The 16255-nt window shown below is 51.2% G+C and overlaps 1 protein-coding gene across 1 annotated transcript in view; it reads right to left on the bottom strand.

Moving 5' to 3' along the window:
• The window catches only part of PFKFB3 (6-phosphofructo-2-kinase/fructose-2,6-biphosphatase 3), a 77898-nt gene extending 65020 nt beyond the window's left edge, over window positions 1–12878 (bottom strand). Inside the window, exon 1 of the mRNA XM_078075115.1 lies at window positions 12756–12878. Coding sequence (XP_077931241.1) covers window positions 12756–12771 — 16 coding nt within the window. The 5' untranslated portion in view covers window positions 12772–12878. The remainder of the gene's footprint in view (window positions 1–12755) is intronic.
• Window positions 12879–16255: the final 3377 nt, after the last annotated feature.

The raw sequence follows: 16255 nt of genomic DNA, 5'->3' as shown, positions 1-16255 counted from the left end.
GAGAATCTCTAGAATCATAGAATGCAAGAGCTGGAAGAGATACTCCAGTTAATTCTTTGATTTTATAGATGGGAGAATGAAGGTCCAGAGAGGTGAGGTGACCAGTTCACAGCCACATGACAAGGAGAGGCGTCACGGGACCAGAAAACAGGTCTCTGCCCAGCACATCTCTAATATTGTCTAAGGTCTCTGTGATGCTTTGGGGCAGCTCTCAGGTAGGGAACCATGGTCACCACTGCCCCCAAAGTTGGGCCCCCCCCCGGAAGAAGGACAAGGACCCCAATGCACCAGGCAGAAGTTGAGGGAGCCTGCAACCTAGGTCCCAGCCTCAGCCCTTCCTCCTGGTCATCCATCCACCTTGACAAAGTTTGTAAAATCTTTCTATCTTTCTGCTTCTCCAGAAAATGGGGACAAAAGCCTTGCTTCTCGAAGGCTGAGCAACCAGCTGCCGTGGAGGATGATGAATTCCTTTTGTTTGTTTTCTGGAACTGCTTTATTGAGATATGTCAACCCATTTAAAACTGCGCAATCTAATGTTTTTTATATATTCACAGAGTCGTGTAAACATCCCAATTTTAGAACCTTTCTATTACCCCAAAAGAACTCTTTAGCTGTCACACCTCCACATCCCTCCTCCTCAACCTGTAGGCAACCACAAATTTACTTTCTTATTTCTACAGATTTGCTTTTTTTGGACATTAAATATAAACGAAATCATACCATCTTCTGTGAATAGCTTTTTCACTGAGCATGTCTTTCAAGACTCGTCTGCTTTGTAGATATAGGATTCCTTTTTATTTACTGAACAATATTTCATTGTATGGATATACCATATTTTATTTATCGATCAGTTGATGGCCATTGGGTGGTTTCTACTTTAGGGGTATTATGAGTAACGCTGTTCTGAAAATCCATGTGTATCTTTTTGTGTGGACATATTTTCGTTTCTCTTGGGTAGACACCTAGGAGCAGAAGTGCTGGGTCATAAGTCTATGAATCTATAAAAAGTGCTCTTGCCTGTACCCTCAGAAGCCGTGGGGTGAGGAAAGCTGAGGAGAGAGGGATGGGACAGGGTGAGGGCTCTTAGCTGGGTGGTCAGGGAAGGCTTCTGTGAGGAAGTGAGAATCAGCTAATGCTTTGCAGGAAGCAGCCGTGCAAAGCTCTGAGGGAGGAATATTCCAGGCAGAGTGAACATGGCCCCAAGCCATGACCTGGCACCTTGAAGGACGGAAGGATGGGGCAAAAGGAACCAGGGGACAGGATTAGGCAATGAGGGTGGAGAGGTGACCAAGCATCTCTCATTCTGATTTAACTTCTCCTTTTGACATAATTTCAACCTTGCAGAAAAACTTCAAGTGGCACAAAGCATTTCCCGTGTATCCCTCACCCAGACTCACCAATTCACACTAACAGTTTGCCACATCTGCTTTATCATTCTCTCGGTATGTTATTACGTTTTTTAAATATATATTTTACATATACAAGATAGTACATAAATTAAGTTTTTAAAAATTCATACTATTTTTTTTCTGAACCATGAAGATAAAACTTGCCCCATTTCTTAATACTTCGATGTGTATTACCTAAAAGCAAAGATGCTTTCCTACCGTGCAACTACAATACAACCATCAAATGAACTTGAATACAATACAGACACCAAATGCATTTGGCCAATTGCCACGCTAATGCCCAGGCTCCACTCCAGCATTTACAGTCAATGTCCGTCTGTCTGTCTCTTATCTATCCAATCTGGGTCCCTACCTTTAAGGACCTAATATTTAAAAGTACCTACTACTTGACATGGACTCTAAATAATTTCATTTCTCTGTTAAAACTTAAATGTCATTGGTAATTATAGAAACGAGCAATTAAAATTTAAAAATACAATTTTATTGGGCGCCTGGGTGGCTCAGTTGGTTAAGCGACTGCCTTCGGCTCAGGTCATGATCCTGGAGTCCCGGGATCGAGTCCCGCATCGGGCTCCCTGCTCGGCAGGGAGTCTGCTTCTCCCTCTGACCCTCCTCCCTCTCATATGCTCTCTCTCTCTCTCATTCTCGCTCTCTCAAATAAATAAATAAAATCTTTAAAAAAAAAAAAAAAAATAAAAAATAAAAATAAAAATACAATTTTATGTTCTACTTTGACAACGGAGATTTCCCATACTCTTCTCACAGCATTTCATTCAGAAGCCGCTCACTACCGTGGGCAAGGGCATTCGAATTGCCTTACAACTATTTTACGAACGATGAAAACACAGCTTTGGGAACTGCTGATCTCCTTAACACGTAGGAGGAGCAATTCCTTCTCTTCTTCCTTGCTCTCTGGGCCCCAGGCACAGAGATTTGGGTTCATCATAATCCCCGGTCCATCTCTTACACCCATCGTTGATCCCTGAATGTGGTCCTGTTTTACACCATCTGTTGAAGCGATGTAACAGACAAGCAGAAATCCATCAGCCCATTGACATCCGAGCTTCTTACGCTATGTTACATCTATATATATGCTCCCCGTCCCTGCTCCTGCCTCCCTCCAAACAGAAGCAACCATTACCCTGAACTTCATAAAAGAAATACTGGTTTGTTATGTACGTATTGCTTAAAAGCATATTGTTTCGTTTTAGGCGTTTTAACTTTATTTAAAAAGTACTGTGCTGCTGGGGCGCCTGGGTGGCTCAGTTGGTTAAGTGACTGCCTTCGGCTGGGATCATGATCCTGGAGTCCCTGGATCGAGTCCCGCATCGGGCTCCCTGCTCGGCGGGGAGTCTGCTTCTCCCTCTGACCCTCCCCCCTCTCATGTGCTCTCTCTCTCTCTCTCATTCTGTCTCAAATAAATAAATAAAATCTTTAAAAAATAAAAAAATAAAGTACTGTGCTGCATCTCATGTCTTGCCATCTTTTTAAACGGCCGTGACAACATCGAATTCCGCTGTCTCTCCGTGCAGGGCGCATGGAGACCGCCGGCCGGCAAACACCACGCGGCACCGCAGCGCAAGACCGCGCGCCCTCCCTCCCGCGCGTGCGCAGTCGGCTGTTGCGAGCCATTCCTCTGGCGGCGAACGTCGCCTGTGCACAAGTTCCTGTCAGGGACATGCCCAGGAAGGACACACCTGGTTACAGGGGATGTGAATCCCACCTTTCCAAGATAATTCCAAACTGTTTCCTGGACACTTGCAAAATTTACACACCCCTGACGATGTATCAGAAACGCTTCTGACCCCCACTCTCTCCAACACCTTACACCGGCAGATTTCTTCCCTTCTGCCAACCAAGTAGGGGTAAAATTGTGTCTCCCACTGTGGTCTCCATCTGCACTTCGCTGGTCCCTGAAGAGATTCAATGTCTTTATTTCCTTATCTTACGTTCCACACTACCTGATTTTTTAAAAAGGTGTTGCCAGTCATTTGGTTCTTCCTAACAAATGGGCATAAGACATGAACAGACAATTTTCTGCAAAGAAAACATCCAAATAGATGCATAAAAAAAGTGTTCAACATCGCTCGGCATCCAGGAAATCCAAATCAAAACCACAATGCGATACCACCTCACACCAGTCAGAATGGCTAAAATTAATAAGTCAGGAAACAACAGATATTGGCGGGGATGCGGAGAAAGGGGAACCCTCCTACACTGTTGGTGGGGATGCAAGCTGGTGCAGCCACTCTGGAGAACCGTATGGAGGTTCCTCAAAAAATTGAAAATAGAGCTACCCTATGACCCAGCAATTGCACTACTGGGTATTTACCCCAAAGATACAAATGTAGGGATCCGAAGGGGTACGTGGACCCCAATGTTTATGGCAGCAATGTCCACAATAGCCAAACTGTGGAAAGAGCCAAGATGTCCATCGACAGATGAATGGATAGAGAAGATGTGGTATATATATATACAATGGAATATTACGCAGCCATCAAAAAAATGAAATCTTGCCACTTGCAATGACGTGGATGGAACTAGAAGGTATTATGCTAAGGAAAATAAGTCAATCAGAGAAAGACTATTATATGACCTCACTGATATGTGGGATTTAAGAAACAAGGCAGAGGGTCATAGGGGAAAAGAGGAAAAAATAAAACAAGACAAAACCAGAGAGGGAGACAAGCCATAAGAGACTCTTAATCATAGGAAACAAACTGAGGGTTGCTGGAGAGGAAGGGGGGTTGGGGGATGGGGTAACTAGACGACAGACACTGGGGAGGGTATGTGTTGTAATGAGCACTGGGTATTATATAAGACTGATGAATCACAGACCTCCACCTCTGAAACTAATAATATATGTTAATTAATTGCCTTTAAATTTTTAAAAAATATGAGAAAAACAAAAACACCAACCCTGGTTCTTCTAACAGAAGGCAGAGAAAGGAACATAGCCACAGACAAAAAAGGACTGTCTCACCTCCCGGGACAGTTGGTTCTTCTGTCGCGTGGATTATGATTTTATTGTCATGCCACTTATTACCTATTGGGAGGCACTCCAAAATGAATTTTTTTGAAGTTTTATAAGGTTAAATGTCCTATAAAGCCGCAGTGACAACATGACCTTTTGCTTCATTCAAATGACTTCAAGTGAAAAGCTCTGATACAATCCAGGATTTGCACAAAACATGGTTTTGGCTTGAAGTAGGTTCCATGTTGCTGTTCTCCATTCATGTTCAGCAAACACGATTCATGGTCAAGTGAATGCTGACTGACTCGCTTTTTTATTATAAAAGTGTGACATTCAGGTTTTAGGTTTTTCACACAGAAACCGGCCAATCTGCAGACTCAGACTGCTTTCCCGCTATTATGAGGCGGCAAGTCGATGACAAAATTCTTGTTTTGATTTTCTTATACGTCTGTTGGCAGAACTGCTTTGAAATGGATCTCCCGTAGTTTCAAGTCTATGGCCCAGGACCATAACATCTGCTTGGATTCTTCCCTTTTGTTATTCAAACATTAATGAGGTTTTAAAACCTATTTCTCTGAATGAGGCCAGCGAGCCTGTGGCACAGGGTTGGCTGGAGGTAGGTGGGGTGATCAACCGTCCTGGGACCGAGGGGGTTGCTGGTTCTCACGATTTTCCATGCTGAACATGGGAAATCTGGGGCAAACCAGGCTGAGTTGGTGGCCCGGCCCAGAAGCTAAGTTAGCCAGCTGGTGGCTGGGCTGTTTGTTCAGGAAGCCTTTCTGGAGTGGAGTTTTCCCCTGCCCTACAATGGAGCCCTTCACAGGCTAAGGAAACCGAAGAAGGGACAGAAATTAACCGGCAATTGGGTACCCCTGACACAGAAACCCTGGCAACAAGAAAAACCCACCACATGCCTTTCTACCAGCTTGGACCGTATCCATGCTCAGCATCCACAGGTAAAACACATCAAAACGTGAGGAATCCCTTATGTGTGGCAATAATAATCAACCCTGATTCTGAAAGCCAGTTTGTTCTTAAAGTATCTGTCCTGCAGTCGGCCCAGAGCATAATAGATCTTTCTAGAAGGTTCCTTGCTGAGTCCCCAGCCTCTAGAACCATGGATACAAACTGAAACCACTGCCTGGGGAGATCCACTACTCAACACAGTTACTCCATGGAGCCCAGCCGAGCCCCCACCCCTGCTGGCCACACAGTCCTTAGGAAAACAACCAGTGTTCTCGGCACCTCTCCCGGTCACCTAGAGCGGGCGTAGGAGTCCTCCGTGACTCACTCTTTCTCCTCCCCTCCACCCAATCCCCCACAAACCTGTGGTCTGTGTCTCCTAAATATATTCAGGATCTAACCACTTACACCCGCCTGCCCCTCCCCACCCTGACCTCACCCAACATCACCACTCACCCAACAGACTCCCACCTGGTCTCCCTGATTCACCCTTGTGACCCCACAGTCCAGTCTCAGGAAGGCAGCCACGTGCTGCATGTATGGCTCATCATACAAAGTTAATTCATGCCACACCTCTCCTTAAACCCTCCAAGGGCTTCCTATCCCACCCCAAGGAAGAGGCCAAGACCTCAGAGTAGCCTTGATTTACAGGATCTGCCCTGCTACCCTTCTGAATGGTGTCCTACACTCACTCGGCTCCAGCCTCACTGGCTTCCATATGTTTCTCCAACACTCAGCCCACTGTGGCCACAGGACCTTTGCACCTACACTTCCCCCTGCTAGAACACTCTCCTAACATAGCGCACGGTCCACTCCTCACTCCCTTCAGTCTCTACCCAAATGTCACCCTGTGGTGACCATCCTAGTTAACAGCCGCTTGCCCCCATCTCCCTCCTCCTCCTCTTTCCTGCTTCATTTTTCTCCAGAGCACTCAGCCCACTGGGCACACTCTGTATTTACTCACTTATCTGTTTACTGTCTGTCTACCCCCGTTGGAATGCAAGTCCCACAGAGGCAGGCAGTTTTGCCTATGGTGACCACCATAGGTACCCTCAGCTCTTCACCTACACCTGGTCCACTGGGTGCTGAACAGACGTTTGCCAAATGACTGAAGGGCGTACGGAAGTGACTGAAGTAACACCACCGGCTAGGAGAGGTACCAGCAGGCAGGGGCAGCCGGCTGGCATCCAGCTGTGTTTCTTGCCTTTTCTACTAAACGTCCTCAGCTACTGAGCCTATAACCCTCCCTTTCTTAGGGTTTCCCCCAAATGGTTATTTTGTGAATGTCCCCAGGGAAATGTGGCCCTTGCAGATGACTGATTGTGCGTGGGGCCTCCATCCCTTCATCCAGATTCACTGCTTCCTCCTGAGGCTGCCTGGTTCAGAAAGCCCCCATGAGAGGCCGGACGCCTCCACAGCAGTACCTGCCAGAAGCCTGGAGCATGACCACTCAGATCTTGCGGAAGACCCTAAATCACGCTCAGAGCCCTAGCTGCAAGGGAGTCTGGGAAATGCGGCTTACAGCTTCCCAGCCTCCGCAGTTTGAGCTGTCAGTCACGCAAGAACGGTACTTTCAAGACTATGGGTTACTCCCCATTAGTGGCCTTGAAATCAATTTCCTGAAAGCAGACCAGAGTCCTTTTTAATGAAATGGAACAGACGACAAAATATCACAGTGTGCTATATATTCTGGGAGAAGTACTGTTTTAGGAAAATGTCTGTCCAAGCATCAACCCAAACTATGACATCAGAATTTCTGGTGCATCAGACTTTTTTAAAAGTTCCCTGGTTAATCCAAATGTGTGGCCAGGAAGAAGAGCCATGGGGTCTGGTCTTTTCCATAGGGAAACAATGCTTCTGTACCCATAACTCCCAGCCGGCCTCTGGTCACCCGAAGAGTCATGTGGGCATTGTGCCGAGGCCCCAGGCTGTCCATAGTCTGTCGGCAACAAAATGCATCTTTCTCCTGGCCAAGATCTTTCTCTTTCTGTCTTCCTGCTTCGAAGCCCACACTTCCTTGGGGTACCTCCCTGAGCTCCCATTTGTCCCCACTGACTGATGAAACTTTGGTCTTCCCGTGGCAGGGCTGAGCCAGGTCCCCAAGCCTTGAGAGTGACTTCTGCAGCCTCAGGGGGAGGCTTCCTGAATCCAACCTGTTGCCGGGATTCAGTACATCAAGCAAGACAGTAAAAATACCACAGCAGTTCGGCCCTAAGGAAGAACACAGTTGTTTCCTCAAAAAGCATCAGCACAGCTCAGCACCCTGCACGTCAAGGGAGAAAAGCCAGGTCAGGGGACCACACTTCTGGAATGCCTGCTTGTTCCATCTGGCCAAGGACACCGGGGGATGAGGGAAGCTCTCCTTCTGACAAACTGATTGTCAACACAGTGTAGGGCACGGACCTACCTAAACTTCCACACTGGAGGGCCTGTTACTGATGCTCACTCTAGACTCTGGGAAGATCAGCAAGAAGTTCTTAGCCCTGGAGCTACTTGAAGGAACAGCAGACCCACGATTATGATGGACAGGGACTTCCAGACTGACTTCATAGGACAGATGGGTCTAATGCACATTCAAGAAATTAGACTCCGACACCAACTTCCTTTTGGCACAAATTTCATTCTCGAAGTCAAAGCTGAAGGAACACCGAGCCCAGAGAACACAGGGCCATGACCTCGTCATTTGCCACTTGCCTAAAACGTAGCCTCTCTCCTGGAGACACTGGTGGGGACCAGGCCAGGGTGCCCGGCACAGCGTTTGGGAACAAAGGCACAGAGGGGATCTCTTCCGCCCCCTGCAGCCAGCTTGGCCAAGCAGTTCGGGACACTCAGTGTCTATGTGACAAATGATTAGAGGAAATTGAGTCAGATTTGGAGGGAATCTTAGTTCACACCTTCTTTTCCAAATGGGTAAACTGAGGCCATACGCTCTTAAGTGGCTTGAGATAACCCAGCCAGCGCCTGACACAGGTGGGCCTGTCACTATCTGGTCCCCGAGCTCCCGGGCCATGGCATTTTCATACACACCATCCCCGGGTCTCCTTCCTCAGGGAGCATGCTGCAGTCACACCAGGGACAGAACTCTGAAATGGCCCAGGAGCCCTAATCTCATCCAGTAAGTTGCTGGGCCCCGGGGCAGGAGAACGCGCCCCACAACCCAGCCTGCGGACGCAGACACCCAGAGTGCAGGGTGGGTGCCCAGCCCCTCCTGGAGACTGTCTTTTCAGGATCTGCTCTCTGCACGGCCACTGGGGAAGTGGAGAGAAAAGAAGGAGAGGTCCTGGGTTTAAGGTCCAAAAATGCTGACCCTGGTTAGCAAATCGCAACCCCAGGGGCTGAATTGCAGGAGTTCCGAAGGGCCTGCATCCCTTGCGACGGTGGTACTTGGCTTTCGCTTCTGTTCCCTCAGCATCCCTGAAACTCAGTACCCGGCACGCAGCCGTGGCCTGTCATCTGGCTGACCCCTCAGCTCCATGACACCAGCCGGGGTTATGGGATCAGCACCCATGACAGCAGTGTCCTGGGGCCGCCTGAAAAGAGGCAGAGGCGGGGGTTTTCCTGGGCAGGCCCACCTGCATGCATCCATCTCTCAAAGATCCAGACGAGTCAGGCACCTTCGTCTCTCTCTGCTCATTGCCCACGTGAAAGAAGTAGCTGGTTCCTAACGGCGGACTTGTCATACTCTGTGATTCCTGCCTGGTGCCAGTCATATCCTGGGTCCCCTCCTCTCCGGTCCCATCATGGGCCGTGCTGGAAAGGCACGAGGCAGGGGTCTGCGTCCCAGCCCTGCTGAGCGCACAGCTTGATGAGGGAACCTAGACAAGCTGCATAATCCCCGTGAGCCGCATGTCCTTCATCTTTACAATGGACACGATGCCACGGGCATCAGAGGGTAGTTGGGAGGTAAGTGCACACACAGAAGGCACTTGGGGTGTGGGGGGTGCTCGGTAACGTTAGTTTGGTTTCTGTCAGGCAGAACCTCCACCTGTCCCCTCTGAAGGTGGGGGAGGGTGCTAGAATACTTGGGACCCTGCTCTCTGAAGACAGCGTTACAGACTTGTTGACCAGAAAGGGCCCTTGAGAATTTCGTTGAGACCCTGGCCTCTGAGCAGAGCCACACGCAAATCCCAGGAGAAGGGCTGACCTCTCCTACCTGGGAAGGCCTCCAGAGGGAGAACTCCCCCAGCCTTCCTCCGCAGCTCATCCCAGCTTTCACCAGCCATCCTGGCCTTCCTCCCGGTGTCTGGCCGAAGCTCTTCCTGCCCGCCCCCCTCTTGTTCTCACGGCAGCACATTTCCTCCTCTGACTCAAACCAACCTCAAGGCTGACTTCTCCAGACCTACTTCTTCCAGCCACGTGGCAGAGGACCCAACCCTGTTCCCACACCACGGCCACCGTCACCCTGGAACCGACCAAGAAAAGAAGTGAGAGTTCGCGTTTCATCCCCACCTGCCCAGTGCGGGGAAGGTCACTGTCAGCTGCTGCCCGGGCCGGTCTCAGTCACGTCTGTTCATCCATTCATGCTCGGGGCTTTCTGCCTGACTTACTGTAGCACCATGGACCATGTTGGGGAGGCAGACCATGGAGGTCTAACTACAGGGAGGGAACTGCCAGATCTTATTCAACTAGCGGCGTCCGTGTTCCTGGTGCCTAGCAAGCACTCAATCTAGAGAATGAATGAATGAACGAATGAACAAACGAATGAATGAATGATTAAATGAATGATGCAGCATGCAGTCTCCGAACTCTGCATTCAGGAGACATCAGCTGCGTTCCTCCCACACTCAAGACACAGGACCAATACCTAAAATACTAAGCTGGTTGTCTGTTTGTCTCACCAGATCCACCTGCCAGCACGTGGACCTACAAGGACACCAATGGGCCAATGCCTTGAGGTCAGAGGGAGGGAGGGCCAGGGGTGCTGATTCTCCCAGTTTGTTCTCTGGAAGGCTACGAGCTGCCTGAATCCTTAAGGGAGGGTCAGCTCCGATCAGGCCACAGGCTCCACGGCCCTTTAGGCCTGGGGTGGTAATGCCTGGGGTTCCACACTCTCTTCTGTGCCTTTCCTACACCCTGCCCAAACCTTTGTAATAGTCCCTTTCTTAACCTTTTCTCAGCTTGCCCCATACACGTGAGCATGCCCCATGTTTTTCGCCAGGCCTCTGACCAAGCTGATCCCAAAGTCTTACCTGTCAGGACACAGAAACAGCACGGGAAGGGAATGAGCGGTGCGGTAACCTTCTAGAGCTTAGCTAGAAGGAAGTCCTTCTCCATCTGGTTTCTGTTCATCTTGGTGAGGGGGGCAAAGAGCAGGGAAGTCTTTTCCTATTTTTTAAATTACTTTTTTTGTATAGTAAATATATTCAGATGGCTCAAAGTCCAAAAAGACATAAAAGAGTATCTGCACTGAAGTCCCCACCACCTGGACAGTTCCAGGGATAGAGTGCTGAGGCCCCGTCACGGCGGCAGCTCCAGATGATGTCCCATCACCATACTGAACAAACCGGGTCTCCCTGCAATTCCCACACGTGCTCCCTTCTAAATAGGAGATCACAACTCAATAAAGTAGAGAAGCCCTGCCCAGGACTCGAAGCCCTCCAGAGTCTCTGCCCTGGTTTACCACCAAAGCTTCCAGAAAACCCAGCTAGGTCTGTTCCTCACATCCTGGGACCTTCAGGAATTGGCATCCACAGAATGGAGGAATGGCATTTTCCCTTCGTGCAACAATGTTCTCTTCAGATTTAAAAAAAAAAAAAAAGGAAAAGAAAAAAAGCTTAACGTTTAGTAGTTTGCAAATGTTTTGTCCTGATCTGTCAATCATCAAGTGAAATCTAGCAGCACAGGTATTTATTTCATCCTTGATGCATAAGCCCCTCTGCTCCTCTCCCCCCACCCCCACCCCCCACCCCCTGCAACAAGTGCTGGGACAAGCTGACAGGCATCCTTGCCTTCGCGGAGTTTGCCACCAGAGACCACAAGGAAACAAGCAGGAAGAAGGGGTGAACTCAGCACATACACCCCTATTCCCGCTGCAGCTAAACGCGGTCAGGTGAGGAGAGCTGAGGGAACCTCCAGACGAGGGCACAGTGTTACATCGGGAATCATGGAGACACTGAGGACAGCAACCATGGGACTAAACGTCATCAGCTGACTGAGGACGGCTCTCAGAAGCGGTCACCTCACTTCTCACCATCCCCCAAAGAACAAGGAGTGCCAACCATCCACCTTCACAACCAGGAGCTTGAAGTGGCATCTTAGCAACCTCTGTTTAAGGGACAAAGGCCAATAGGGCAGCACGGGCAACCACAGCATTAACCTATTAATCTGAGTTATGAGGGAAGGGAAGAGAGGGCAAGAGGACAGGGACGGAGGGAACGGGGAGAGAGCCACACAGCTCAGTCCCAGGCACCCGGGAGGGGTGGAGGCCTCCTCTCACTTACTTCTCACCAGGCCACCGTACCCAGGTGGGGGTGCAGAAGCCTTGGGTTTTAAGTGACAGTGGGTCACCGGAGCCCAAGCCCCTCCCAGGCTGAACAAACAGGGAAGGAGTCAGATAGCTCTGATTGCAAAGTGAAATTGAGTCTTCCTCTCTGTCCCGGGCTAGCATTCCAGCGAGCCCTGCAGTGACTTGGGAGCATCAGGGCCTCCATCACTCTGCCCATAAAATGAGGCCCAATACAACAGCTGGGGGGGGGGGGTCCCCTTTCGGGGCAGGGGGCCATAGGAGCATCTGGGCTTGCTGACAGGCCCTGTGCGACCCACCACCCCCTGCAGGGCGGAAGGCCCCAGTGAAGGAGCCTGAATGCCTGCAGGAGGGCCAGGTGGGGCACTCCACGCAGGGGGCCCGGCGAGGGAAGGTCTTGCTGGAGGGCACCTTCCTAGGCCAGGCCCACCTCACCTCACGTCTGTTTGCTTTTCCGTGCACCGTCCCACCAGTCCCCATGCAGTCGTCCCTATTCCTGTCCATTTTGCCAAAGAAGACCCTGAGGCTCCGGGGTGGTCAGATGACTTCCCAAGAGTCGGGGGGGGGGGCAGAGAAGCGCGGCGGCAGGACTCGCACACAGACCTGCCTTCCACACCGGCGTGCCCCCCCGCCGCCCCCCCCCAGCCGGAGTGCGCGGTCGGGAGTCCACGCAGCGAAGCTGCCACCCCCGAGGGCCCCCAGGCCGCGGGTCCGCGCGCGCGAGCCTGCTCCAGCAGAACCGCGAACTTGAACGCAGCGCGCCTGGGGGTTGGTTCCAAGTCGCGCCACTCGCACCGGCGTGGGCACGTGCGGCGGCGGCAGGGGCGGCGCGCGCGGGGGGGCCCGAGGGCAGTGCGGGCGCGGGGGGCGCGGGGGGCGCGGGGGGCAGTGCGGGCGCGGGGGGCGGCCAGGGCCGGGCCGGTGGGCTCGCGGGGACGGCGCCTACCTTTCCTGAAGGGCATCGCGGAGGGGGGCGCCCCGCGGGGCTGTCCCGGGACTCCGAGGCCGGGCGACGTCCGAGTGCCAGCCCCGCGGCTCGGGGGCGCCTGCGGGCGCCGGGCGAGGGCGGGGTGGGGGGGCGGGGAAGGGACATATTTGGGCAAAGCGGGGCGCGTCACAGCCGGAGGGAGGAACCGCGGCGAGGCGGGCGGCGCAGCCTCCGGGGCGGGCCCGGCGGAACCCGCTTAACCCCTGCGCTGCCGGCGCGCCGCGGGGCCGCGGGCCACCCCCTCCCGAGCAGGGGCGGCTTCGGGCCCCCTCGCCGGCTCCTTCGGGCGGTTTGGGGCCGCCCTCCCCGGAAGGCTTTGGGGAACTTTACCCCGCGCTTATGTTTCGGTCCTCAGGCACAGGGGGACGGCTCAAGTGGCTGGCTGGCTTGAACTGAAATGAAATGAGGGCTGGAGGGAGGCACCCCGTCAAAGTGCATCTCTGGTAGCCTCCCTGGCCACCCTCGTTCAAAACCCTAAACCCTTCCCGCTCCTGGGCACCTGCCCCGCTTTACTCCCACCCCCCACTCCCCGCAGCAATTACCACCTCTGACAAACGTTCTGTTTTTCGCCTTTGGTCATTGCTGTTTCCCGGGAACCTGGAACAGCACCTCACACACAGGTCGTTAAATATGTCAAAAATAATAAAAATAATGGGACTTGAAGAACTGTAACCTAGAGAGAGGAGGGAGGCCATTCCTCACATTACTACTCATTTTGCCTCTGTAAAGGCCAGCACCTGAGAAATGCTTGATTATTTGATGGGATCAAGTATCTCAAAGGCAGGTCATCTTTCTGTTTAGCTGAGAGTTAATTCCTGTGGAAAGTGCTATTTTACATTGCAATTTGAAGAAATGATGTTAGGAACAGTCTCCTGATCTAATATTTAGGACACTCATGCAAATAGCAATTTCCCCACTTTCTATGTAGTGAAAAAAGCCAACCAGGTGAACTGAAAAGTCAGAGCCAGAGGGTTGTCTGTTTTTAATCATTTCTTAGAATCAGTTTCCTGGCCTGCTCTCTTTTATGGGTAGTAGTCCAAACTCCTGCCCCACATTCAAAGGGAGCCCATGTCTGGGAGAAGGAAGGAATTGTTAGTTCAGACGAGGTATTGTCCGTTGGCTTGGGACATGGCCCTGGTAGAGCCTTCTGGAAAGACACTGTTGCATGGGCCTGGCTGGAGATTGGGATCATGAGCTCTCAGACCTCAGCTTCTGTGCCACAGGCCTCATGAGTGGGGGTGTCAGTCTGTGTAAGAGGAACAGGAAGTGAGGGATGGGGGGGTGCCAGATTGAGAGATTGTCAACTCCCTCTGCTCTTTTCCCTGCCACAACTGTAACACTCAGTGGACTTGCACTTTACTCCATGGACTCACTTGCCAAGGAAAGCAAATTTTATCTAAGGCCAGATAAAGTGTGCAAGACTGCACATCTCAGACTTGTCCAGCCGCGAGTCACAGTGAAGCCAGAGGACATGCAATTTGAGGTGGGTGGGCCTTTCTTCCTTGTATTTGGCAGCTTTACTACCTTGTGGACTCACGTGGCTGATTGTGATACAGTAAGAAATACATATTTGGTCTTTGTCCCCAGTTCCTGGCACACAACTCCCAAGACCCTTGGAATCTGCACAGGGATAAGAGAGTGCACACTCATGAAAGGACTGGTGGCGGCAGGGGCACGTAGGCAGCTTCAGGCTAGGGCTGGTGGCCAGAAAGACCACATCATGCTTAGAGGGCTGGAACTTTCAACACCACCCCTCCACCTCCAAGGATGGGAGAGGGGCTGGAAATTGAGTCGGATCACCAGTGGTCAGTCATGCCAACGTAATGAAACCTCCACAAAAACCCCTAAATGACGGGGTTGGGAGAGCTTCCAGGCGTGCTCGGGGCATGGAAGGTCCACACACCTCTACCCTTTTACCTTGTCCTAGGCATCTCTTCCGTTCAGCTCTTCCTGAGTCCTATCCTTTATAATAAACTGATAATAACAAATAAGGCACTTTTCCGAGCTCTGGGAGCAGTTCTAGCAAATTATCAAACCCGAAAGAAGGAAAGTTGTGGAGACTTTGTAGCCAAGTTGGACAGAAGAGGGGGGACCTGGGCACACAGTAGCTGTATTGGCATCTAAAGCGGGGGGCGGTCTAGTGGGACTGAGCCCTTACCTACCCTGTGGGGTCTGTGCTGACTCCAGGGAGTCAGGTCAGAATTGAACAGAAGGGCAGGACACCTAGACAACTGCCTGTTGGTGTGGAAACCCCACACATTTGGTATCAGAAGCGTTATGAGGAAAACCAGTTAGGACCCCCGGAGCCTGATCTCTCCACTTTGAGCGTCATCCTATGGAGGAACAAGAGCATGGGACTCGTTGCTGTCTTGTTTCTGTCATTTTGGAGAGCAGCCTCTCAGACGTTGGGTGTTGTTAATAATCCTGGGACATTTGTGCTTTCACTCCCAATCAGAGTCAGCCAGCGAGGGTTGATGTTGACATTTCATAACTTGAAGAGTGTTTCTGCTTGTCCTCTGCACAAGGGAGGGAACGACGCCGGCAAGTTCGCACAAGAGAGAAACAAGTGGCGTGAAAAATTGGATTTGCGGGCAGCTGGGTGGCTCAGTCGTTGAGCGTCTGCCTTCGGCTCAGGTCACGATCCCGGGGTCCTGGGATGGAGCCCCGCATTGGGCTCCCTGCTCAGCGGGAAGCCTGCTTCTCCCTCTCCCACTCCCCCCTGCTTGTGTTCCCTCTCTCACTGTGTCTGTCTGTAAAATAAATAAATAAAATCTTTAAAAAAAAATTAAAAGAAAAATTGGATTTGCTCAAGAAGGAGCTCATTGCAGCCAGGACCTGGTACGGGTTGGGAAAATGGGCTGAGGTAGGGGGACATGGCATTCTGGTTTTCGACGTGGAGGCAAGAAGTGAAACGATTTGAAATCAAGAATATATTCCCAGGTGCTGTCAACAATATAGTGTGAGTCATAGAGTGAAGTCATTTCGTCATTACTCTCCAAACTGCCAACTTCGTCCGCCGACATTTCTGTTCTCAGTCTAATGACTATTGATTTAACCCCGCTCTTCTGAGGAGCTCTTAACGCATCAAAGTGGTGTCTGAAAATCTCTCCTCGTGGCTGGAACCACAGGGGAAACTGTGAGCTACCATCACTTTAGAATGGTCACCATCAATAGCATCATCTGGTCACTGAGTCCAGAGGACAGAGGTGCTCCAACTTGCAGGCAGGAGAGTGGGCTGGAGGGCAGGGTTTGTAACAGGTGGCTGGGCCTCCCAGGCAGTTTCTTATCTAGTTAAGTCTAGGGCGCAGTGCAAGAATTTGCATGGCAAGCAAGCTTCTCAGGTAATAAGGATGTTGCTAGTTCTCCCGGTGTCACGGCTGCACTAAGAGACCCAGAGAGGGGCGTGGGTCTGGGCTGTGGGGTGAGGGCCCCCTGGGAACTCGATCAGACCCGGGGCT

The sequence above is a fragment of the Halichoerus grypus genome, chromosome 6, assembly GCF_964656455.1.
Source record: "Halichoerus grypus chromosome 6, mHalGry1.hap1.1, whole genome shotgun sequence".
Classification (NCBI taxonomy): Eukaryota; Metazoa; Chordata; class Mammalia; order Carnivora; family Phocidae; genus Halichoerus; species Halichoerus grypus.
The sequence above is the reverse complement of the archived record's forward strand: the minus strand, read 5'-3'. Positions and strand labels throughout refer to the sequence as shown.